Raw genomic sequence first — 25,980 nt, forward strand, 5'->3', positions numbered from 1 at the left:
AGGGAATGTGAAAGGCATTTGCTATTAAAAAAAAAAAAAAAAAAGCAAGACAGAGAAATAGAAAGAGAAACTACGACTGCTTTAAAAAATTGCCTAATGCTTGAAGAACTGTAACACCCAGCCATTGCTGGCAGACCAACCCTTAACAAGCCTTTGTGAAAGCTCACAGATAGAAGGGGAAACGTTGGCAGGACCTCAGTTATCAGCTTCTCGAGGGATACCTCAAATAATAAGCAGTTCCCTCCCCAAAGTACCCTGTCAGCATCCTATCTTTACAAAAAAATGACCCTTAAATATTCTTTCTAAAATATAAACTTGCCACGTGTAGTCAAAATTAAAAAGAAATACAAGGCATTTTAAAAAGAAACTCCATGGGGAAAAGCAAGAGTGGAATAACCAAACATCAATTATGGAAGCCACATCAAGAAGAGGCTCTTGTGCAAAGGTTTTAGGGTTTAGGGATTTGAAGAAAATGTACGTTCTGGTTTGACTCATATGGTAGGCAGAGAACAAACAAGTTTCCTTAACTTGTACAGCTCAGTGATCTGCTCCTGTGCTGAACAGTAACCCTTTAAAGTCAGAGTACCTACACAACTCTTATCACTTCCAGCTCCTGGGTCATGGCAATCTTTGCTCTCTGCTCCTACCTGCTCCACAGCATCAAAATGAGCAGCTCCCTCCCACCCTAAGTCAGTGCAGAAGCAACAGCAAAAACTACGGTGGCACGGGCGGACTCCTGCCGCAGCATGAATCCCAGCCTCCCCGCAGCTTGGTCATCTGTAGTGTGATCGTGATTTGAACTCAAAACCCTCACCCAGAGCATCCTCCTCCCCTGCAACTGCCCCCACACGACTGTAAACTCGTAACAGGCTGTGGGCAGCACTACTTCATTGTACCTGAGGAAACGCATATGGGTAAAAAAGCAAAATGAAAGAAAATGAGCAAAAGCAGAGAGATTTGGGGATGATTCTGCCTATGAGTCAGGGCAGGGTCATTTTCCCAAGTGTAACAATACCAGTCTCATGTGTATATGAGAATTTCCCCAGGGCAGGACCTGGAAGAGGGAAAAACCAGGACTGTGAATACCCAGGGTAAAACAAGGAAGCGCCTTCCCACAAGACCCACAGCAAAAAGCAACAGGATGATCTTGTCCTAATTTAAAACAACTTTCAAGTCTGTTGGTTTGTGGCATTACTGTTTAATGGTACACAGAGTTACTGAAGCAAAACAGCATAAATTGAGTAGTTGTCATAAGGGGAAAAAAAAAAAAAAAAAAGACATCTTGGTCTGTTTGGTTTTGTACCATCCCTGACTTTTCTCTACCTTGAGGGTCACACGTGCTCCAATACGCAATGTCTGGACAGAAGACTTTGCCAAGAATATTCTTCACTGATGACCGATGGCACAAGATGTTTCTCTGCCTTGTCTTCCAAAAGCAACAGCTGCTTATTATTCCTCATGCCCACTCCATGTGACAGACAATTACACAGAAAGCAAAACAGGTGAAAGCAAGATCATTTAAAGCTGCAAATCAAGAATGCAAGGCTTAGGAAACTTCATGTTTATGGCTGCCCGTGCGATCTTCCTTCACCCCCTTTTGCCTGGCTACGTTGCTAGAGCTGCTAATTGCATAATAACAGGCTATTTTTCTACAGGACCTCGGCCTCACCCGGTACACAGCATACACTGTGCTCATTTCGTGAGCAACTATTCAGTATTTCACCCTCTCCGCATTGGTCGAGGTGTGGCCCCAAGCCTTGTTTACTAGGTACCCGTCAAACTGTTCAGCAGACGGAATTAGTAATTTACTCATGGGCTTCCCGACCATATGCATCATTAGAGTAACTGAATGTTTCACAAACATAAAGGAATGTATTTTCACAATTGCCCTCATAAAGTAAGACGCTGCATTATCCATATGGCATGGGCAGGGAATTGAGGCACTGAGAGATTAACATGAAAAGCTTCCACTAATTTTAACTGCCTAATTGAAACTCTTAGGTCCCAATTCTTCAGAGATTTGTTTTGTCTGCTGAGAATGTGACAACAACAATTTTTTGTAAAGCTTAAAACTTGGCCAAGTTTGGGTTGATGTTCTCAAAGACAGCAGAAGGGGTGCATCTGACATATATACTATGTGAATTTCCATGGGGCTGTTAAGGTGGGGGGTTGTTTTCTCATTTATTTGTACATTTTTTATTTTTAACATTCAGCAAAAACAGCAGAGAGCTGTTTTCTAACTATTCAGGCTGAAGCAGGTAACTGGGATGGAAAATTTTAGCCCAGAAAAATTTAAGTTTGGAAAAGTGGTGAATAATCCAAAAGAGGGTTTTATACCACCGCTATAACATGTACTTTTCTGTCTCATGGATTATCTTATCCAGCTGCTGAAGAAACCACACGAGGCAGATATTACACTAACAAAACCAAGTCCAACTTAAATGCAAACTAACTATTCTGGTTCTGTTCAGATAAACAAGATTCATTTATTTTTTAATCTTAATGCACAATGAAGCCCTGCTACTCAGTTCCAAATAGCAACTTTTGCTTAGAGCATAAGCCCCGACTTCCCTCCTGTTCTCCTTGTAAGAGGAAGGAAGCTGAATATCAGGCATTATAGGCTGCAGTGGTCATAAGCTGGATAAAGGACAGACAGACAAACTACTCAGAGGCAGGGACTCTTACATTGCTACCAGCCAATCCTTCCCCTGATTATTTACAAGGAGATTTAGAAAATCCTAAAAAAGAACCATCTGAAAATTTCAGGCAGAGATTCATCTGTGTTAATAGCAGCAAAGAAAGACAGACGGAGAGACAGACAGACAAGGGGGAAAACAATCAATCAATACATGGTGCCAGCCTTCTTCAGAGCAGTAAATTATTTTTAGAGAGACTTTTTGTAGCAGTGTTAGATCCAGCCTTGAAACCGTCCACTGACTTGGGTGGAAACAGCACGACTGCATGCGAGCTGGCAGAATTGGTTGCTCCATCACCTTGTGAGTGTGCAAGGACAGCCCTGGGATAATTCTGACGATTCCTCTCCGCCACCCAAGCTGTATTCCTGGTGAATGATGTTATAAGCTGTCCCTCCCCCTCGACACATAGCACACGCACACAGGGATGAACACAGACCCAGTTTCTCTGTCCTGCACTGAAACTCTTGCCATACATTCCTGCTTTCCAGCTAGTAACGTCTCCTGACTGCACTAACGTTGACTAATTTAGTATTTTTAATTACAGAGGGATTTACAGCACTGCACTACAGTGCTCTCCTTTATTATACCCCGTTTCTACTGGATCTAGGTACACTCTACATACAAAGTTGCACATTAGACAAATTACACTGCACATTAAGTAAATCTCTCTCTGGAAACAGGATTAGATGAAGAGGCAAATCTTCTTCACTCCTAGTGCATAAATTAATATCTCTGAAATCAGCATCAAGAAGGAGTTCCGCACCAATTTATGAAAAGCAAAAGATAGTTTAAACTTTCTCCACGAGGAATCAAGTTTATGTAGGAGATGCATTCTTTTTCTCCTATTTTGCTTAATAAATAAAACAGCTGGTCTGAGGAATCAGGTCAATCAGTGTCTGGAAAAAGCCCCATTAAAGCTGCTATATAACCTAGTTTCTCAAGCTGTATGAGGCATTCTAATATTGGAGAGGCAGGAGTCCATGAAGAGATAGCCCTTATGCCTCGGCTTCTGGCCCTTCAAGATTTTGCAGTATATTTACCACAAAATGTAGCAGGAATTGAGGTATCTTGCAAAAAGATAAGGAGCTGGGCTCTGAAGGAGCACAACAGACAACCTGATGCATCCAGACCTGTACATTAAATACAGATTTGGAGTGAACCACGGCCTCGTGAGCAATTCCCACACTGCTCTCCCCTCACCACCACCTCCTTTCTTAGGAGGGCTGCAGGCCTTCATGGCCAAGAGGCCCAACACCTGCAACAGGTCCCTCTTTTAACCACGGGAGAGAAAAGATGGCAGCAAGGAGCAAAACACAAGTCTTACACGGCAAGTCCAAGCCCGAGAATTGTCCGCTGGGTATACTGCAAGTACCCTCCTTGAAGAGCCCTGGCTGGTTTGGAAAATGTAGCCTTTCCTTTCATCCACAGCTTTGAAAAGGCTCTAAAAAAAGTATCACAATCCTCACCCCATAGAGACCAAAGATGGAACCAAAAGAAAGTGATTTGCCCAAGCTTCACGGCAAGGCAGCAGAACAACAGGGAAATGAAACCTCCTGACCCACAACCCGAAGTTTTAGCCTCTTAAATAAGGACTCTCTTTCCTCATTAAAAAACTAAGAATGGGAAGAGAAAGAGGAATCTTCTGCAGATACAATGAACTTGGCCCTTAGAGGGCTAATGACCTGAAATACTTTTTTTTTTTCCTTCTCACCTCCATTTCCCCTGTTAAAGTTACTGTAACTTCAAGGACTGTCATCCTTTACTGGTCTATTTTCACTTAATGTGTCGGCTCGACATCATTTTCCCAGCCTTCTGCAGCCAGAGACCGCTCTTCCCAGCGAGGAAGTTACCTCCTCTCTTCCAGCCTATCTGGATGTCCTCTCAACACCCTGGACGGAGACCATCCGCTTTCTGTACCATGCTGAGGGGCACCAAAGCCCCATCCGCTGGTCTCAGCCTGCGGTACGTGGCAGCCTGAAAGGGCACCCTGGAGGTAAAACCTGGCTGTTCCCTATTAATTTTTAATTTCAGTAATGGCCCCAGGGAAAGGAGGGAGATATAGGTCAGAGACTTAGGGGGCTAAGGAGTAACTCAATGTCTTCTTTCTCTTTCTTTTCCTCCCTTTTTTTCTTTTTTTTTTTTTTTAATCTTCCAAATTCAGAAACAGGGGGGTTTCCCTCTGTATTTCTCATTTACTCCTCGAACATTACAGGCATTAGTCAGCAAACTCCTGCTCTTCCTTCAGCGAGTCCCTGACGCTTGCGGAGTGACTAACCCTCCTCTCTGCACACTTCAGCTCAACAGTTGCATCTGCTCCTTCCCCACGAAGAAGGGACCTCCACACTACGCATGTGGTGGTCACCGCAAGGCTCACCCCTACACAGACCACACTCACACGCAGCTGAAGAGCCACAAGGTGACGGTAGGGCCTGCATGCAGGTCACTTCTCAGCTTCCCCAAACTGGGAAGCAGTCATTGCTTAAAGCACCGCGATGTGGAGAGTACCACAAAAGCAGACCCAAGTAGCTGGGGATCTCTGGGGACAGCCTGCCCGCGTGGGTCACTTTGCCTCCAGGTGCCTTTCCTTCCCGGGCCTGAGCCCTTCAGGCCTAACGCAGCACACGCAAGGTGGGCTGCTGAGAAAGGAAGGCAGGACAGTGAAAACGCAGCTCCTTGTGGCTCAGGGCCACCTCATCAGAGCATGGCAGAAGGCTCCTCGCGGCCAGGTGGGTTTGCACAAGATGTCCACCCCCAGCCACCCCCACGGGGGACCTCGCAGGCAACTCAGGCTGGTGTAAGCACATCCACAGACCTGCCCACACCTTACCCTCAGCTCCGTGCTCCAGCAGAGAACAGATTTGTCACCTCCACATTTCCAAGGTGATGCCGAGACCTCCCCTAGGTCCAGCATCCCAAGAGTGCCCCCGGGGCCAGCCCATGGCCTGGGGCTGCAGCAGGGGACCAGTCCCACCACCCCGATGGGCATGACACACATCCAGAGCACAGCACGGCAGCGAGGCTCGGTCGGAAGCCTTGCCAACTTGGGGCCGGAGAAGCCCATTCCCCATTCGGTCCTGGCACCCCTGACACCTACCCCACGCCCCCCCTGGTACCTTGGCGCCCATTCTAGGAGGGTCTTCTGCATCGCCGTGTCGGGAGGCATGAAAACAAATCGCCGGCTCCAGTGCCACACTCCCTCCTGGCAGATCTGTTTCTCTCTTCTTAACTGTTTCCAAGTGCCTGGCTGTTTTATAATCCCCACTGAGCAGTCCCTTAACTCCTTCCTCGCTGAGTCCTTCCCACCCTCCCTCGCCTGCTCTCTCCTTATAGGCAGAAAAAGCCAAGCTGAGGTAGGGGGTACAGAAAGTGAGGGGGGGGGTTGTGAATCAAAGGAAGAACAACTGAATCAAACTGCCTGTACAACAGAACCAGTAAATTAGTCATTTCCCCAGCCTTTGCTTACGCAGACGAGTCTTCTAATAAGTTTTTTTTTTTTTTCTCTTCTGTGGACATTTGTGTACAGTAGAAGCTTACTTCTTTGCTGATCTCCTCCTGCTTATTCATACCATGAGGTCATATGTTTCTGCTGGTAACACAATTTTAAATCACACAGCAGCTTGCTCTTTGAGGTCTGAACTGAAAATGCTTTCTTAGATCACAAGTAAATATGAGTCGATGGCTTCACACCCAGCGTCACCACCACCCCATTTCAGCATATTGCAAAATCCTAGCAGGATCAAGCACAGGTATCGCTTTTCCATCAGAAAGACCTTGGACATCTCAGTGAGGGTGGCAAAGAGGAGCTCAGGCAGGACATGGGACTTTGAAATGGTCCTGAAGTGAACTGGGACAAGCCATACACGTGCTATCAGTGCTATAGGTTGTGTACTGCATGTCTGTGTATGTGCACATGTGTAACCCAGTGCAGATGAGGGGAAGAGGGAGATTCTTGGCCCGAGACATTTAGCAGGCCCACGGGACGGGGCCACAGTAACCACAAAGTCCTGCAGGTTACCCAGTGCTGAGCAATGCTGGCAAGACGGTGCGAGCGGGATGATCCAGCAGCTTTGGATTTCACAACCCTGATTACGTGCAAAACAACGTCACAGAAAATTCCTCTTCTGAGAGAATGAATAAAGAAAACGGGGGAAAAAAAGACATGGCTTTAACACGTCCCCTGCCAGGTGGGAACATGGCACCTGCAGCTGGCTTCTGCTCTTCTCTCAAAGCCCACGGCTGCTTCTTCCAGAGTCTTGAGGTTACCCCTGACAGCTAATGCTCAAAAGTTTGCCAAGGTATCTCTTTCCCCGACAAAATGAGCTATTCTGTCACACAAGGCTGGGCTGCAGGGCTTTTAAAAATGGTTCTGCTGATGTTCAAAGGGAGCAGCTTGCTGTGCAGAGGAGTGGTAGAGTTAATAGTAGTAGGATCAGCACAAGCTCCTACCCTGCCATCTGCCTTCAGCTCAGCCAGGCCTTCTGCTGAACAGCCAACACGGGCTGGGGCCACTGGAGTGAGAAGCAACTCAGCGACATGAAAGACTGCCTGGGTTAGTTGATTAAGAATAAGATTCAGAGCGCAGGAATCCTGTACAGTGCTGATACTGACTCAGTCCGGGGATTTCATGGGGATATTTAAGCCTGTTTTTTCCAAAGAAGTCTTTTATTTCGAGCAGGTGGGTGTTCGCATGCCTGCTTAAACCGGCCCCAGGAACCAATGATCCCAGAAACAGGGGTCATTCCTGAAACTGCTATGCTTTCTTCTTCAGTCACCCCCTGGTAGAAAGTAGGGATAAATAATACTTAACTGCCTCATTCCCCTGTCATGTTCAACTCCTCATTTATAAAAGTACACAGAAAATGCAGTATAGCCCACTGGAACGCATGGGCATCCCCTCGCAGCTGTGGGTCACAGATCCCCCCCTGCTTGCTCTGTGGACTTCTCCTTTTAAGCACTGGACCTTGCTATGGGCTGCTCAGCTCTGTTCCTGTACCTCCAGATTGACAGCTGCCTCAAGACCTTTCATTTAAAAAATAAATAAATAAATAAATAAATAAATAAATAAAAATAATAATAATAATAATACAAGAGTCATTTAAGGCTTGCAGATTGCCTTGAAGTACTAAACTGCTGTCCCGTCCCCAAATTCTTACTTGCCAGTGCAACCACAAAGAGGAGGGCTTTCCGTGTCGGACACTGGGGCAAAATGATTTTGTAGACCCATAACAAAATGCTACGGTCCTCTCTGATGTCCTATCGCTCTGTGGTGATTGATTTCCTACAGGAATCTAACAAACTGCCCTGGCTGACCTCCAAACCTAGACCCTGCCATCCACCTTCTCCCTGAAGACAGGCAGGTCGAGAAGTGGGAGGGTGCAGGTGTGGAAGGGGCCAGAGAAGCGGGGATGAGAGAAGGCAAAATGCAAGGAACAGAGGCCTCTCCTCCCACAGACGGAGGATGGGAAAAAAAAGACAGGAGCAGAAAGCCTGGACTTAATCATGAAAAACAATAGCTCATCATTTATTTTCATATCCCCTCGCTAATGCTGGAATAATGCTAACAGTGGAATTCTTATGGCATGCATGTCATGCCTACAAATACCAAGTGAATTACTTCTCGGCAAGGCTATGGGCTATGGCACTGAGCAGCACATTCGTTACAAGTGATTGGATGATGAACAACAGTTCCCAAATTCCTCCTTCACAATGCTACTTGCATTAGTTGTAATTTAATGAGAGAAAGAGAGACAGAGAGAGAGAGAGAGGCAGAGAAAGTTTTGGCTCAAACCACTGAAATAACACTGCCTGCCGCTGCTTCCCACTGGGTCTTGTATTAACTCACACCACTGCCATCATCTCCACCTTCTCCTCCTTCTCCACCTCCTCCCTCTTCACACCTATCCTCAGGTGCTAAAAGAGGTGTCATGAAACCCATCAGCATGGCGAGAGAGCATGGCAGGAAGCCCCAGCCACAGTGATCACAAGCACACCGCATTCTTTCCAGCTGAAAGGCAGAAGAGGACGTGAAACTCTCCCTCACCCCTGCAGACGGTAATGGAGGGGTTGAGGGGGGTCCTCCAGCAACCAGCCTCTCTGTGGAATAGCCTTCAGCTCTGTTTTTTTTCCCCACCAAGAGAGTCTGTGCAGGTGAAAGATACTTAACTGGCAGCTCTGGAAATAGAGGCATCTCTCCGGCAAGCACACACAGCACAGCCCGTGTCCGTGCAGAGCTCCCACCGTGTGTCCTCGCCAGCATTTTCCTACGGCCTCCTGCAGGGAGCCGCAGCGGGGTTGTCCAGCCCCAGCCCAGCCCCGCAGGCCGTCTTAGCTGGCTTGCTGCTCTTTGTAATGATTTCGAGGTCTGGTAAACAACCAGCAAACGCGAACAAAAACTTTGTTATAGGTAAGACATCCAGTGGTATAAATGTGCTGTCGCTGCTGAGCCCTAACGAACCTGGGAACCGCTGCTTCAGGTAGGTTTGGGCAGAAACAACCCCCCTCTACTTTGCTCCGTGTGCCCCCTTGAATGAGGGCTGGCCTCTTCCTAGAGGCAGGGGCACCTTGGAGGTTTCTGTGCTGGAAGAAGCCCAGCTAGCCAGCATCGGCTCCCACTCCTGCGGCAACCTCACCACATAGCCTGTCCCCTATCACCTGACAGGACATTTATCCACCTCATGACCCTACGCTTGGGTTCACCCCTGTAACACGACCCAGTGTGTGGGGTCTCACAGGCGGGGCCAGAAGAAAGCTGAGAGGTCTGATCTGAGCAGCAGACCTACAAGTAAGAAGCTGCAAATGTCATTACTGCTCTCCTGGTGTAGCCAGTCCCTTCAGTGTGCCCCTCTGGCAGGGCATAAATGATAAGTATCCACCAGTTCCTGCCCCTTGGAGCATCCCGAATCCTCTTCATCCCCTCTATGCCAAATGCACTTTAAAAGCCCCCACCCCTGGCCACAATTTGTGGTGATTTGAAGGAACAAATCCCAACTAAATTTACATGTTTCTGAAAGTAAGGTATAGGCAGGGGAAGGCAAAACGCCCTGAGGATTGGAACCGCATGTATTTGTGCAAATGAGAGCTAGGATTTACGGTTACCTCCCAGCCTCCAGTCTGTGCTACGCTTGGAGCTGCGGTTTAGAAACAATCTGTTTCCTTGTAAAGGTTGACAAACACCAGCAGACGTTTCCCCAGAGTGCTGGCCAAAGTGCCATGGACCTGACTGGTTAGGAAGGTAGGCAGGACACCGGAGGATGCTCCCAGGCCCCTGGCACATCGGCAGGCACAGGTTTGGTGGGGGCCCGTCACCGCAGTGCCCCGTGCAAGCCCAGGGGCAGCCTGGCAGCCTCTGCGGCTTTCCTAAAACTACAGCTGTGTTTTACACACTGACAGGGCTCTGAAATAAACGCAAGCACCCAGTGCTGAAGTCACCCAAGTGAATGCGACATGAATTATTACCAATTAACAAACAAGGATCAAGGCCTGAACAGCAGGAAGAATTTGTGAGCCTCGGCCTGCTGCGACTATATGTGCTTGGGGCATCTCGCTCACTCCAGCAGCCCTAGGAAAGGGGCAGCTGTGTGGGGAACTGGAGGGCACGGGTAGGCAAGGAAAACAAGGGGCTCCCCCAGCTGATGCCCCCCCAGTGGCTAAGTGGCCTTCAGGAGGGAGCCTGCTGCCCTGGGTGAAGCAATGGGGTGATCTGCTGCCCGACGCAAGCCGAGCCCGCCTGCTCGGGGTCAGAGCTCCAGGGGTGAAGGCACGTAACCAGATGCATGAAGGCCAGCTGGCCTGCAGGCAGAATGAGCCCGGTTCTTCCGCTTTGGGCACCCAGCGAAAACCACCGAGGTCAGAATCGCTGGCCACAATTAATCACACCTAGAGTTTAAGAGCTGACCAAATCTAACGCTTTTGCTGGGACGAGAGGCTCTGAGTGGCCTCCTGGCCAGGGCTGGCCTCGCAGCCTCCACAGCCCCTCAGCCTCTCCTCCATGCAGGCCATCCTGGCATACCGTGGGTGAAACTCAGCCTTGACACAGGGCTGGGTCTCACATCTCCACACATGCTGCTGGCTTGTCACCCATGACCCTACAAGGGACAACCATCCCTCAGGCCAGCCCCCCCCAAGCAGGGGATGAGCGCTTGCCCTCCCTGCACCCCCAGTGGGCACAACAGGGACTGCCATGAGAGCCTCCTGCTTCATTTTGCCTGGCTTAGCCAAACCACTCCAATTTCTGCCTTTTAGCAAGCATTTCATGGTAACCATGGAGTGTTTTTGCCACACGAGCACGCCTGCGCTCCCACTCCCCCACACACCCACTGCCCCACGGGCCGGGAGGCCGCGTCGGGGGATTCGGCTCCCACAGAAAGCCGGCATGCCCCCAGCACTTGGCTCACCCGTCCTTGGCCATGAAAGCCTCAGGTGGGCTGGTAACCTTCAGCCAAGCGTGACCGAACATGACAGGGTTGTGGTAGGGAGGTAGCAGCAGAGGCTGGCAGGGAGGACAAAATATGAAAGGGGAGCGAAAACCCAAACCCCTTTGCAAGTCCTACAGTGACAGAGAGCGAGGCAGACAAGAGAACCAACTGCAGCTGCAACGCATTTGGGGAAACTTTCCATTTGTTGATGGCTGCTGCGGAGAAATAATGAAACCCAAATGAAAATCCATGACCTGCAACTTGTTCCAGTGATGCCAAATGACATAAGCACGTTCCTAGCGCACCCCCAGCGCTGCCACAAACATCTGTTTTATCGCGCCCACCATCAAAAGCATCAGGCACCCCCACCTGAAACGCTGCCCTGCCTCACCATTCACCCACATCCCGTCTTCTTCTCTCCCACCTTATTTTCTACAGGCAGGGGCTTTTTGGCAAGAGACTCGGTATCTGTTTGTGACAGGGTACGGCAAGGGAAAGCAGACGTCTCCTTGCAAAGCATCCTCTTCCTGAAACCCCTTCAAATCCTTCCTGGCTGAGAGGAAACGCGGGGACTGATAATGACTCAAGTGCTCCTCTGGGAAACAGTGATGATTTTGGAGGCGCACGAAAGCCAAGCCCATTCCTAAAGAGACAAACTCCACAGCCTGTAGCACGAGTTCCTGTTTGAGTAAGAGCAAAACCAAAGCTCAGACACCTACCTACAGGGATGGAGAGAAAGCCACAGCTACTTTATTGGTCTCACCTACATGAGAGATTCTCTGAGTGGTATGGTCAACACATCTAAATGGGTACAGATTCCTGAGGAGCTACTGCATTTGCATGAAGATGCCAGCTACCTTGTAGGACCAGGTCAGGACTGAAATAACTGAGGATACAGCAGGCAGGACCTGAGAGGTATCAGCAGAGCTGCAGAGATACCCAGGAGGCAGTCCAGTAGAGCCACCAAAACCTGGTGCTGGGAGAGGTGTGTAAAAGATGCCAGGCATGCAGTGGTTCTGGCTCAGGCTGGAGACGAGCTGGTAGGTGTGGATTACAGATCACTCCCAGTCAAAATGTCTTGGATTATATTTTCTTCCAGCTTGAATTTCCAGTAACCCTTTTCTTCAGCCTGAAAGAGTCACATTGCTTCAAAATCTTTCCCTGCCTTGTAGAGGCAGAGTGGCAGTGTCCCCTCCCGAACACGCCGTGATTTACAGCCCTCCACGCTCACACAGGCTGCGCAGCCCCTCATGCAGACTGCAGACAGCGCTCCTGCCAACACACGCTGCCACGGCATCGCTCTACGTAAACACCCTGCATTCACCTTGTATATATTTCCTCCTGTACGGGCTGAGACAGCTCACAAACACACAGAAGGCCTAATTTATACTTACGATAAATCTCCCTTCTTTATTCCCTGCAGTGAAGAAAAGCCTTGGTGCAAACGCAGTTTGCTGGGCGGCTGGTGTAACAGCTCTACGGAGAATAGGGCCCACAGCCACATGTGTGCTCCTACACATGCCTGCAAACACGGGAAGAGTCCCACACATGTGCACGTACCTACATGCTCTCCCATTTGTATTCTTGCACACACAGCTCTGTAACAGCATCCACTGTCCCTTCCGACTCACAGGAGCTTTCAGACAGCGCAGGCATCTGGAAGCTGCACTTTCATTATCCAGGTGCTCACAGCCTCAGATAAGGAATGAGAAAATGACACTGCAAGAAAAGTATTGTCAGCATCAATGGGATATGCCTGTGTCTGGGTTTCACATGTCCTTGTCAGGTGGTGCAGCTATTTTAAATGGGGTTTGCAACGTGTTTCTTATCCCCGCTTGCTAAATACATACATCCTCTGATGTTGAGAGAATGCAGAGGGGGAGTTTGATGGGAAGGCAGGTTTCTGTTAGAGCCAGTGATAGTGCCAGAAGAGATGAAGGAATTTATACTTGTACTCATGACTAAATGCGATCCCCACTTGCTCTGCAGGCACATGCCTTGGGGGAGTTATTAAGGCTTGGGTTTCTCCACGGTGCCCACAAACTGGCTGTAGGCAAGAACTGTCCTTTTTCAAAGCTGGGTTCAGAGAAAAGGTTGCCATCTCCCCTCCCTCTGCAGAGGACTTGTTCCAGTCCCCGCTGCCCCATCACCAGGAGCCCTGGCGGTGCAAGCGCGTTCCCCGCAGGGCGACGCTGTCAGCCGGCTCAGCAACGGGGCTAGCCTCCAGCGCTGGAGCCTGTCATTATATTTAATGCCTGTCATCCCGTGCGGAGCTGCGCACGGGAAGCACACCAAACCAGTTCTCTGTGGTCTGGACTGGCTTCCAGTACACTTCCATGAAGGTGACCTGACTATTAATTCCTGTTGAGGTGCTCTGCGTGCGCTCGTGTTGTAACTTTAACCCCTGACAGCGTTACGGAGTTCGAGCACCTCGTGCGATTCCTCCCGCTTGCCAACTTCTCCCCGGCCTGGCTGCACTAAGCCGGACCAAAAACTCTTCACTCAACACGGCCACAAAGCCCATCGGCAGCCTGCCCAGAGCCCGAGAGCTGCTGTGCAGTGCTCTTCTTGCACGTCCTGTGCAAGGCACCAAATCGCCCTCATAAAGCTGGGCACGTTGCGTACCCTTCTGCCCCATCGCATGGCTAAGGTGAGCCAATATGTTGCCAAGCGACCTTCCAGCAGGCTGGCGGCATATCTGAAGGAGAAAACTCCTTCAGATGCTGGAGCTTTTTCCAGGGACCACACCTCTGCCACCATTCTTCTTTTGCTCACCTGCCCCTGTTCTTTCATGCTAGACTTGATGGATTTGTCCACCTGTTGCATCCTTTCTCAAATGCAGGTTGTGAGCAACCCGGGGCGCTGCTGTGCCATGTTTGTCCATCTTTTTGGAAAATTTGCAGCACAGGGATCCTGCCTGGGCTTGGGATCCCAGCAGATCCCATCCCAGTGGATATGAATAATTTGTAATTAAAATAAAAATGAAGCCGCGCCAGGGGATTGTTGTGCTTCCAAGTTTTTTCCAGACTAGATGACTCTCAGGGGACAGGGGAGAGCTACCACTGAGATAAAAAAAAAAATAAATCTCAGCCTACTAGGTTTACATAGAGACGATCAAAAATATGTGTCCGTATTGTTCTGACCTCTAGCTCGTCTTTATCTTTTTAGCTTTTTCCTAACCTTTAAAAGGCACATAAGATAAACAGAGAAGAAACTAGGCAGACAACATCCTCGGAAGAGATGCAGGAATATAATCAAGCCCTCAGCCACACGCACACAAACACCATAATTTATCTCTTCCTCCTCCTGTTTGATATTATCCTCTGTTCTAGTATCATAATCTGTTGCCGTGGAAACTGCTATGATGTCACCACGAGAGCTTTATGGATGCCTTCAACAGGAAGGAAAGGTACATGGCGATGGGAGAGGAAGAAAAAACCCACCTCCAAACAGCTGCCGAGCAGGAGACGTTCCAGGAACGGCAAGTGTTAAAAGGAAAGAGATAAATACATCGACGGCGCTGGCGCTGCTGCAGACAAGAGCAGAATATAAACCGCGTTTTAAAAATAAAGAACACTTTACCAATTTTGCCTCCAAGTAAAGATATTCTGGGAAAGCTATAGGAGCTTCCTGAAAAACTAAACTTTCTCTGAAACATTCTGCAAGTTTTCTGGGACTGGATGTTTTCTGAGCCTTGCTGCCAGAGTCCATGTCTCCACCATCCCACTTCGTCATCTGCTGTAAAATTCCCCCCAAAAGCGTTAGCCTAACACCCCCCAGTGCAGCTGATAAATGGGGAGCTCACTGGCTACCTGCCAGCCCGTGTACCTTTACGACCTTTGACTAAGAAAAAAAAGTCGTGTCTTTAAGCAAAAATAAACAGAGACACACTGAATCCACTGGAACACATCCAGTAGCAAATAAACGCCCTAACGCCCAGCTACAAGCAAGAAATAGCTTCTCTTGCTCTCTTCGCCCAGGAGAAAACCCATAATCTTATGGACTCACTGCCAAACATCCTGAAATACCTGGCCTGCTACTGGAGAGCACAGTATGTGGACCCACACACTCAAAGCACACCCAGCCTCAGGGCCACACACACACACACACACGAGCAGGGCACGATGCTGGTGTGATTGAGCCTCGCCGCTGGCAGCTGCCCTCTGTTTCAGTCACCTGGACTGACCACAAGAGGACAGACACAGGGACAGAGGGTGCGACAGCCACGCGTGCCCTTAAAGCCATCAGATGAAGGTGCCTGACTGCAGGAGGACCCAGCACGCAGGGTCTGCCGGGGAGAAGGAGTGAGGACAGCGAGATCAAATTCTTCCCGCAGAGCTGCCAGCATCATGGAAAGGGCAGCGGCAGAGAGGGAGGAAACCACAGGAAGCTCACATCAATGAAAAGTACTGATACCTCAGCTAATCTCTGCCAGATCAGGATTTCCCCGGCATGGAGAGCAGGATCAGAGATCTTCTGGGAATGCTACAGCATCATTTTTGCCTCCAGTCTCAGCTCCAGCAGGGGAATCCCTACGCAGACTCTCCTCCCTGCCTGTAAGTGTTAGGATACAGGCAGTACCTCCCATCCTCGCCTGCCTTCCCTTCCAGAGATGCTAGAGACAACTGCAGGGAAAAGAAGTGGGAGAGACTGAAGTCAGTAAGAGCAGCTGCAAAAACAGCCCAAGCAGGAACCTTCAGCAATTCACTGAACTTTCTGTTCCTGACGGCCTTGGCTGTGACAGCCTCAGACCTTAAACTTTGCAGGGATCTTCTCCCTCTCCTGTTACAGTCACTTGCCATCATCTTTCTCCCCACCTGTCTCTCTCATCCTCTTCTGTCTCGTCCCTGACCTACTTCCTTCCTTCCCCTCTCCCTTCAGCTCACCCTTCCCTTCCCCAAATGAACCCCCAAATGTCAGACGTTTGGGCAAATCCATACATTGCGATTTCCTATCTCCGCAGGATCCATCCTGTTTGCATTAGCTGCTATCCTGTGTCTGCAGCTACAAGAAAATAAAATAAAAAAGTAAATTCTTTAGGACGGGAACTATCTGTCACTTCATGTCAACATCATGAGCAATAAGGTCCTGCTTTTCTTTGGCACTGGTGCTGTAACAGCAAATACAACTGTTCTTGTTAATACTTTAAAGGCACCAAAGAACAGGAGGTGTGAAAAAATGCCAAGTGTTTTGTGATTTTTTTTTCCCATTTCTTCTATATTTGGGGGGCAAGGCTTTTTTATGAAATAACTTCTCTTTTTCTGGGCTTTCTATTTGGGACTGCAGAGTGGAAAACAAAGCCTGGTGAATACACAGAGAGCGTGCTTTTTTAAAATTGGCAGGTGACACTGAGCAGGAAGGGGCTGCGAAGGCAGTGCAATCAGATGAGGACTCCAAACAGCCCTGACAAATGGATGCAGTTCTGACAGGACAAATAAGAGAACCGCATGCTTAGGTAGGAGAGGCTGGCTCCATGCACACGGGATGGAAAACAGCTCACGGGGCATCGGACTTAGGGCACGAGCCGGGAGCCACAGCACACCACGAGCTAAACACAGATGAACGATGCTGTGGTGCAGAAGGCAGAGCAAACAGGAGCACCGTCTGTAAGGCACAAGGAGGGGTATTTCTGCTCTCCGTGGCCAGTGTAAGGCCCCCAGTAAAGCACTGTGCTGTAGCAGTGGCATTCAGGAGGTGTGGGCTCGCTGAAGGGAATGCAGGGAACAAGAAGAATGGTCAGGGCTGCAGCAAACAAGACACAGCCAAAGAGCTGAAGGATGGGTTTGAGAAAGGATTTAGCCTAGGGAAGACAAGACCGACGAGAGACGTGACAAAGAAAAAGGAAGAACTTTGCACATCTGCTGTCAATAGAACAAGGAATCGCAGCAAGCACAGCACAGCCAAGTTACGGAGAGGTAAAATCTTTACATTGACAAAGACAGATAAGGGCAGCGATCGCCTGTGCAGGCCGTGGACCCTCCATTCATGGGGAATATGCTAGACAAAGGTGTTATGGAGCACGCTGGACAAGCACACGTTTGGTACAGCACACACTGTTTTGACACAGGGGGAAGAACCTCTTGAAATCTTTGCTGTGCCCACTTCCTACGATCTCTCTGATTTTGCTGAGAGCGAAGTTTCCTTGGCATTTCAGCACAGCTCACAGTAAGATAAGCCTGTCAGCCTTCAGAACTGAAGGAGACGTTAGCCTGCAGGTTAGCTCAGCGTAAGACTCTCATTCCAGGTCTTGCTGATGCCTTTCAGGTTTAAAGGTTGTAACGAGCAGGGAACACGGCTGCCCTTCTGAGCTTCCCAAGTACCTCTGGCAAGTATCACTGCCTCGTGGGGTGACCTTTCCCACTTGTCACGGCAGGAACTCTGAGTGATGGTTCTCACTTCATCCTTCCAGAGGCTGATGTCAGGGCACTGGAAGGTGAGCAGGACCGGGCACGAGGCATGAACAAAGAGCGAGCTTCTGCCTGTCCAACCAACATCCCATTCAGCGGGAACTGCTGGAGAAAAAGACACTGCTAAATTCATGGACACAGCTTCACTGGCACTGCCACTTGTCCGTGCTGCTGCCATCAGGCCTCGGCCCGGGGGCAGCATCAGGGGCTGGCATCCGAGGACGCCTGTCTCCTGCTGGCTGTTTCGTGCCCCCACTGTGAATAAGTAAAAGACCCCATTCTTTGGCATGCTGTCAGGGGCTTGATTAGACAGCCCCTCTTTATACAGTGCTTTGAACGTACACAGCTCTGTATAAACACACGGTATTACGGGTTATTATTACTTCCATTAGATAAATAAATTCTAATGGCACAGCTTTTCAATGCTTTCAGCCCTGACCCCGGACTCTCCACGGTGTTTTGTGATGTGGCAATGCCCTTGCTATCCTAGGAGGACTGGGCCTGCTCCTCCTCTCATTTGCCCTGGGAAGCCTTATAAGATTGCAAGTCTCACAGGAGCGATTTCTGCTGTAGAAATTACCTTACTCAGAAGGCTACGTGAATCTGAGAGTGCTCCCAAAATACATGCCCTTGTGCTTTCCAGAGGAAGGATCTCGGCTCCTGTTGTGGCCAGACGAAAGAGGATTCAGGTGCACCCTCTGCCTCTGTGTTGTAAGCAGGTGGAAGCGGTAACGTTGCCTCTGCTCTCCCCACACCACAAATAGACAAATTGCTAAATGCCCTATCTGGAGCGAAATTATCACCTGGGCTTGTTTTCAAAACAAAAGCTGAACTCTGTACTGCTGGGGGGAAGAGTTTCAAAACAGAAGGCCTCACGTTAAACACCTCGGTCCACATTAGGGTATGTAAATAGGTGATGAGAAAACCTACTCTCCAAACAGAGCTTAATTCCTGCTTCTTGTTTTCCACTAGCTAACCTTCCAAAAGTCAGAAGAAAACACACAAACAATATTTCACATTCAGAGGGCAGAGATTTCCTAGTAAGGGTGAGGAAACAGCCTCATTTTTATAAATGGACTGATTAAGCTATAGAGGCCGTGAGTCAGAAAGGTACTTACGCGTGTGGCCAGCTTTAAAGACATAAACAATTCTAATGAAGGCAGCCGCACCGCCTGTGAGCTTAAATTTAGGCACAGGCCTTAAAATATCTTTTTAAATCGGGATCAGAGAGGAAAAGGGTGGAACTTACAAAAATACCCAGCCTCACCTCTCATCCATCTTGTCCTCTGTGGATACAGGGATGGGGACACGCCATGTGCCTGTGCCAAACTCCCTTTCTCAGCTGTCCCACCCAAAGGTACGCTCTATCCCAGCTGCCTTGATACCCATGCCTAAGAGAACTGGTCTAATCTGCCTCAAACTGGTGTCTCAGCCCAGCCCAAGCAGACCACAGCTGAACATGCCTCTGACCTTGCTGCCTGGCAGGACTGCTCCAACACCACCACCTGGGGCCCACTTGGTGAGGACCACAGCTGGGTCAGCAACTGGCCTCTGCTCCGAAGTCACCAACCCTTCCATGATGTGGCTTCCCAGAGCCTTCCTCCTGAATGAACATCCACATGCCATCGCTGGGATGTGCCCAGAGCTTAGCCCTATTCCATTAGCCACCTAAGTGCATTACTTGCCTCTGAGTAAATGGTTTAACTTCCAGTGGGTGCCAGGAGTTCAAAACCGTGACAGGCACCGAGGGGGGCTTCAGGCTGCCCCCCATCAGCAGGGTACCTGCGAGCCCACCAGCTCTTATCCAGTCTGCTCATCTCACGCTTTCAGAGCACCTCATCCACGTGGGCAGCAAAGAGCAACCACTTGCTAAATGGGAAAACGACTCTCACAAACCCTCAGGCCTTGTCCCAGCAGCCAGCTGGATTCTTCACACGGGGGCTCACTCCCACAAGTGCTGAGGGAAGGGCTTCACCCCCTGCAGACCAGCTGAGGTGTCCTACAACAGCCAGCTGGGTTTCCCCACCTGCTACAGCCACGTAGGAGCCCGCGCTGCTCCGGGTCGGAGGGCTGAGGGCTGTGGCTGGTACCTGCGACCTCCTCTCGTTGTCCTGGCACGCTGTTTGTCTGCTCACCCCTGGTCGCAGCCGTGCTGTTTCCGCTTCCAAAAATAAAGCTGCATTTTTCACCCATCACTCCTAAAAAACCATTTAATCGCTAGATGCTGCGGCATGATAAGAACGATAATTATAACTGGAGGGGGCTTCCTGTTATCTTGGCGATAGCCGTATCCTGAGCTAATAAAAACTTGGGCTTTTGGTCCCAGCATTGATTTAGCTGAAGTTATGGTCACGGCTTCGTAAACAGGAAGCGCCTCCTGGTTATCATCGCAGTGCACAAACTTTGGGGTAAGGACCTTTCCTCGGTGTCACTGGAGCCGCTTCCCCGCTGGGAAAGCTCTGCGCGCTTTAACGAGATCTGATAACCCCCTGGAAAACGAGCGGGGCTTGCCTGTTCCTGCAGCCCTGGGAGAAAGCCCTGGCGTCGAGCAGGACCTGAGCCGTGACACGGACGGGGTCGGAGCTTCAGGCCTCCGAAACCCACACGCTTGATCCAGCACGGAGCTGAGCACAGGCAGCTCCCCGCCAGCACGCAGCTCCAGCAGTGGCACCAGTGGCGAGGTGCAATTTACAAATATTACGGATATTAATTCCATAAGCCACCCACATATAAAGCTACCGACGCTGCTGCTAAAAATACGCTGCAAGTTGCAACAAAGTTGTCAGGAATAAGAAGCAAAGCAAAAAAGGAACGAAACCAAAACAGAGGTAATGGCTGTTTAGAAAATAAAGGTTACTGCACATCAACACCTCCTGAAGACCCAGTTCCAAAGGATGCCAGGTAGGAGCCACCCAGGAAATTGCTGGGAAATTGACAATTGCTGGAAATTGACATCCAGCTAGGGCAGAGGGCTGCCCAGAGGCCATTCCCCGGTGATGCCTGGTGGCAAGCCCTGTTAGAACAGGGTCTCAGTTGGTCCACAGGCCCTGGATCTGTCCTCTGCACGGGAGGAAACCACGCACTGAGGATGATTCTGCCCAGCAAGGGCAACACGGCTTAGAGGAGAGCCCGAAGAAGCAGATTCTCCCCCATCCCAGACTGTTCGCTCCCTCTGAGGCCAGCCCAGCCACCCCTGACCCCGCTGCGTTTCCAGCGCTCAGCGTGCCGGCCGTGCTTGGCCTGCCCGAGCTCGGGCCGTGCAGAATTACACCTGAGGAGGCCTGCTTTCCAGCCCAGTACGTTTCCCTGTACAGCTCACAACTACAACTCAAATCCAGGTCAAGTACTGCGCAGCGGTGTTATTTCTGTTTTATTTTACTTGGAAGGTTTTTATGTCCTTCATTTTACCGCTCAGCTCGGCAACACTTGGAAGAGATGGAACGAGAAAAAACGGTAGGGGAGAACACGACAGCAAAAGCTCTCAATTCCTTAAAAAGAATGGCAAAATCCTCCTGGCACGGGGGAGGAAGGAGGATTTAACACCAGATATTTATTTATTCATCATGCCTCGCCTATTAATATCAGGTGAGGCACCGCTCTACTTCCCAGAACCGGTATTTAAGCCAGCTGCAAGGTACGTGCAGGCACAAAGCTCGCCTAAACGCCGAGACTCGCCGGTGATGCCGTGCGTGTGCTCCGTGTTATCACTCACCTAAAGTTCCACTGGAACCATTTTATAAGGCCTCCGAGGTGTCACATTTCCTCCCGGGGCACGTTTTCTGTACAAGAGCCGACGTTCCGAAAGCCTGCACGGCGGAGATATTGTTTCACGTCCCCCTGCCTTCCTTGCGGTGGCGGTGGGCGTGCGTATGAGCCACGAGAGATCCCCCCATCCCTCGCCGCGCCGGCAGGAACGCAGCAGCTGCCCGCCGCAGCGCTCAGCCAGCCGCCTGGCTCTCCTCAGCGGCCTAAATGTCGCCGATGCTCCAGAGGAGGGCCACAGACCGGGCTGCTACACACACACACACGGTACGCTCCGGAGGGAGGACCGCGGTCCCCGTCTCCTTCCAAGGAGGCGATCGCATCCCCTGCGCTAAGTTTTTTATCGATGCGCTGCGATATTTCAGGGATTTCTAAGGACCTCTCACGGCAACTCGGAGGCGAGTAACATTCATTAACCCCTCCTCCGCCTGCCTGAAACCTATCCAGAAGCAACTTCACCCGCAAGCACACTGCAGCCAGCACAATCCCCATCCACCTTCGCGCCGCTGGCTGGCTCCTGGGGACTGGCGCAGTCGCCTCCTCCGAGGCTCGAGGCGTGCGGGCAGAGTCCGGCTGGCTGCCTTGGGGTTTTTCCACAGCCTTTCCAGGGAATCAGTTCATACAGCGTGCTTGTCAGGGCGTTATCATTTCCCCCTATGCGCACACACGGGGCCAGGCTGCTGCTGCACAAGTTTGGGTGCTCCCGGGCACCAAACTTCCAGCACCGCCACCTCGCCGGGACCCAGGGAGGCTGAGAACCCCCCGCCGGGTCCCCGCGGCTCGCCCACGACCCCGTCCCCTCGCGGGGCTCCGCAGCCGGGTCCCGAGCAGCCCCCGGGGGCCGTGCAGGTGGGCTCGGGCGGCGGCGCAGCGGCCTCGGCCTCCCGCTGGAGGCTGCCCGGGGCTCGGGGGGTGCTGGCGGGGCGGCTCGGCCAGCAGAGGGCGCCTCCGGAGGGCCGGCACCGAGCGGCACCCGGGGCCCTCCGCCGGCACCGGCCCCGGCCCCGGCCCCGGCCCCGGCCCGCAGCCGCCGCCGCGCTGGGCCCCTCCGCGCCCCCCGGCGGCGCCGGGCTCCGGCAGACGGGGAGGGGAGGGAGGGAAGGGAAGGGAAAGGAGGAGAAGGGGAGGGGAGGAAGGGAGGGTTTCGGCCTCCCTCCGCTGCCGAAATCGCTCCGTCTTTGTCTCCCGCGGGGTCCCGGCCGTGCGGGGCTGCCCAGGAATAACCCGGCGGGGCGGTAACTTTACACCGCCCCGCTGCCGGGCGCCGCAGCCCGGAGTCGGCTTTCCCCTCGGATTAAGTTTTGCCCAGCCTCAGTCCCACTGCCGGGCCCCCCCTCCCTTATCTTCCCCTATCCCCCCCTCCCCCGGCACCGGCACCGGGCGGGTTTCCCCCCGCTTTATGTAATGCTCCCCCGGCACCCTGCCGTCAGCGCAGCGCCAGGGGATTTAAACCAAGCCGTTCACACGCATAAATAATCATCATCATCATCATCATTAATTATTATTTTTTTCAGCCACCCCAAAACGTGCACCCCCCCCCCCCAACACACACACACACACACCCCCTTCGAACCCCAAAGAACTAAGTTAGGGCACTTGGTCGTCCCCCCCCCCCAGCCGCCGAGCTGACAGCAGGCTGCCGGCAGCCCCGTGCCCCCTGCCCGCTGCCACCGGGGTCCCCGCTCCCTCCCCGTGCTGTGTTTTTTTTTGGGGGGGGGACAACTCCGTGCGAAGGGGCGAGAGGAGCCGGCAGCGAGAGCCTCGCCGAGGCGCAGGGCAAGCTCCGGCCACCTCATTGTTCTGCTCGCCACCGGCACGGACTTCGCCCGCCGCCCCCTCCAGCCCCGCACCGCAGGACGGGGTGCATGGGGTGGGGGGCAACGGGGTGGCGACCCCCGCCCGTCCTCGCTCGCCCCGGTCTCCCCCCCCCCCCCTCGGGCTGCAGCCTCCCCGGGGCACGGCGAGCTGCGGGGGGGGACCCCCGGTCCCGCGGGAGGGGAGGGCTGGAGGGGAGCCGTGGCGTGCCCGGGGCTTACCTTCGTACATGGGGGCCATCGGTGCAAGGACGCCCGTTATTCATGGCAACGCCGCCACGAACGACGCGAGAGATCGCAGCCCCCCCAAACTCAGCACACATCTGCCATCTTGAGCGGGTGTCTCTCGGCGGAGGCGAAGCTGCCGCCTGCCTTCTGCATCGCCGCCCGCCTCAGCGCGGGGGGAGCCGGGCACATCCAGCCCCGCTGCCGGCCCTCCGACGCGGCCGGGGCGGGCGGGCGAGCGGGCGGGGGGCGGCGGCGCCGGGCCGGGCCGGGGCCGGGGCCGGGGCCGGGGCGAGGCGCGGCGCGGGGCCGGGCAGGGGCGGCGGGCGGCGGGGCCCCCCCGGCTCGGGACGGCGGCGCTGGGGAGGGAGGGAGGGAGGGAGGGAAGGAGGGAGGGAGAGGGAGGAGGGAGAGAGGGAGAGGGAGGGAAGGAGGGGGGCTGGCGCCGTGCCCCCGCTCTCAGCGCGGCATGGCTGCGTGTGCCGGGGCGCCTGCGAAAGTTGCGCTGGGGACGAGAGGAAGGGGGGAAGAGAGAGAGAGAGAGAGACGGAGGGAGAGAGAGAGAGGGGAGACGGAGAGGGAGAGGAGGAAAAAAAAAAAAAAAAAGGGCAAAAAAAAAAAAAAAAAAAAGCCAGCGAAGGGAGTTTGCAAATAATCAAGCGCCGATGGCACTGATCGCGGCTTCCCAGAAGGAGAGGGAGCGAGCGAGAGGAACCCTCTGCTGAGATTATGTGGGATCTTGTTTAACAACACATTTCAATCAGGAGAAAAAAGGAACAGTCAACAGAAGTTGGTGAAACACTTCTGTCTTCTCCCCCCCCCCCCCCCCCCCTCCTCTTTATAGAAAAGAGAGGAAGGGAGGAAAAAAAAAATAGAAAAAGGCAGCTGATTGAAGCTTTGCAATTCACTGGCTGTGGGGATCATATAATTTGAGCTCATGTTTTACAATAGCATGGAAAATTCCTACCTCTCCCCCTCTCCCCAAATAAATCTTCTATTCCCTCAAGGCATTTCACAATCTGGTTCACTGACAAAAGTTCCAGTTTTCCCCTTTTTTTTTTTCGTTTAGCTTGCTTTCAGTGTAAATATTTAGCGGATGCATTTAAAATAAACATACGATGTTGCTTTTAGGATTTGGGTTATTTTTTTATTTTTTTTTTTAAAGAACCACATCAAAGAAGTGTTTACTTACTGAGATTGACAGCCGCTGCTACCCCTCCCTCCCCCCCCCCCCCCCCCCCCCGTTTTTATTTTGAAGGATCCATCTCCCTCATTCAGCTCTCGCTGTAAGAGCACCAACCCGACCCACATCGTTTTTGTTGATTCATACGGTAAAGCTATAGGCAAAGCCATGTTATCCAGAACCCATTTTTTTTCCCAAAAGTGGCTTTACAAAGGAAGGTAAGGCACCAGGTACCGTGACACAAGCAAGGAAGCCGAGACCCATGCAAGACACACGGCAGCAAAGCCTCTGGCAAAGGTGGGAACAAAACCTCAGGCTGCGATCCTGCGTTAGCTGTGTCTGGATCTGCCCGCCTGGAGCTCCTAACTGGTGAGCAGTCTGGGACCAGACTGGGGACGATGAACTCGCTTCATGCCTGCTCTTATGGCCAGTCCTAAAAACGCTGCCACTCGCTGCTGCTGCTGCCAGCCTAAACCTCTCCTACCGCAGCACTGGGTCACGGCGGGGCTGGACACCCGGCTGCCTCCTCTGGATGTCTGGAGGAGGAGGAGGTACACAGTAACTTTTATTGAGGGATTTCAGTGAGGTTCAAGCTGTCCTAACAGCCTCGTGGTGCTAGAGCATGCCTACAGCAGCAGACAAATATGGACCAGGGAACAAACTGCGCTGGTCACCCTACAGAGCTGGATGGCTGTGCCCACACTGCAGAGGTCTTGATCCCCTGGTTCCCCTGGGCCTCACTGCGTGCGAGGTATCCTCTGCATTTTGCATGATTTTTCCCCCTCTTAAAAATGCCTGAGGCACCATGGGGGCTGTCTCCTGTTTGTATTATGTTTACAGCCTGAAGGTGATTTTGTGTGCTGACCGCGTTGGGGTTGGGGAGCGGCCAACGGGGCAGGTGGAGGTGTTGGAGGGCGCAGGCGGCTGGGCCAGCACTGGAGGACTGCGTACAGCAGAGGGAGCAAAACCTGTTGCGGTCTCATCAGTGCTTCATTTTGAGAGTGATCCCCAGACCAGACACCACCAAACCTGGGAAAGGAATGGAGATGTCTCCAGCTGGACCACTGGGAAGTCCAGGCCAGAGCTGGAGGGTGAGCAGTGCCGACGGCAGCGGTGTGGTCCTTGAGCTTGCTTCTTGCCCCTCTTTTCTCAAGCTGTGCAGACCCTTAGTGTTCGGCTCTCGTCACAAAGCCAATAACCTCACATGTTCCCAAAACGTGTTTCTGGTCATTGTAATTCTGCACCTCTCTCTTCTCCTGTGATTGAGGATATTTTCTATTTTTCGAGGCCACTGATGCTTGTGATCCCGGCCTGTCTCCTTGCCCTTGATCAGAGCAGCAGCTGTGGAGCTCCGTTTCAGAGCCATGAAGGAGAGGCAGAAAAGTATCAGAGAACTGCAGAGGACAAAAACACAGTGGAGGAGCAGGAGAATAAAGCGTCTGGCAGCTTCCTTCCTCATCATTGCGTTTTGCTGCAGCA

At 51.9% G+C, this 25,980-nt stretch overlaps 1 protein-coding gene across 5 annotated transcripts in view; it reads right to left on the reverse strand.

Annotated features, from left to right (window-relative positions):
• The window catches only part of HIPK2 (homeodomain interacting protein kinase 2), a 132,476-nt gene extending 108,822 nt beyond the window's left edge, over nucleotides 1–23,654 (reverse strand). For 2 of the 5 annotated variants that reach the window (XM_068663661.1, XM_068663632.1), the window contains exon 1: nucleotides 23,316–23,650. In XM_068663661.1, coding sequence (XP_068519762.1) covers nucleotides 23,316–23,334 — 19 coding nt within the window. In that variant the 5' untranslated portion in view covers nucleotides 23,335–23,650. Of the gene's footprint in view, nucleotides 1–5,809; nucleotides 5,831–23,315 lie in introns of those variants that run through there. The other 3 variants (XM_068663651.1, XM_068663623.1, XM_068663641.1) reach the window with 3 other exon arrangements.
• Nucleotides 23,655–25,980: the final 2,326 nt, after the last annotated feature.

This window comes from Anas acuta, chromosome 1, assembly GCF_963932015.1.
Source record: "Anas acuta chromosome 1, bAnaAcu1.1, whole genome shotgun sequence".
Classification (NCBI taxonomy): domain Eukaryota; kingdom Metazoa; phylum Chordata; class Aves; order Anseriformes; family Anatidae; genus Anas; species Anas acuta.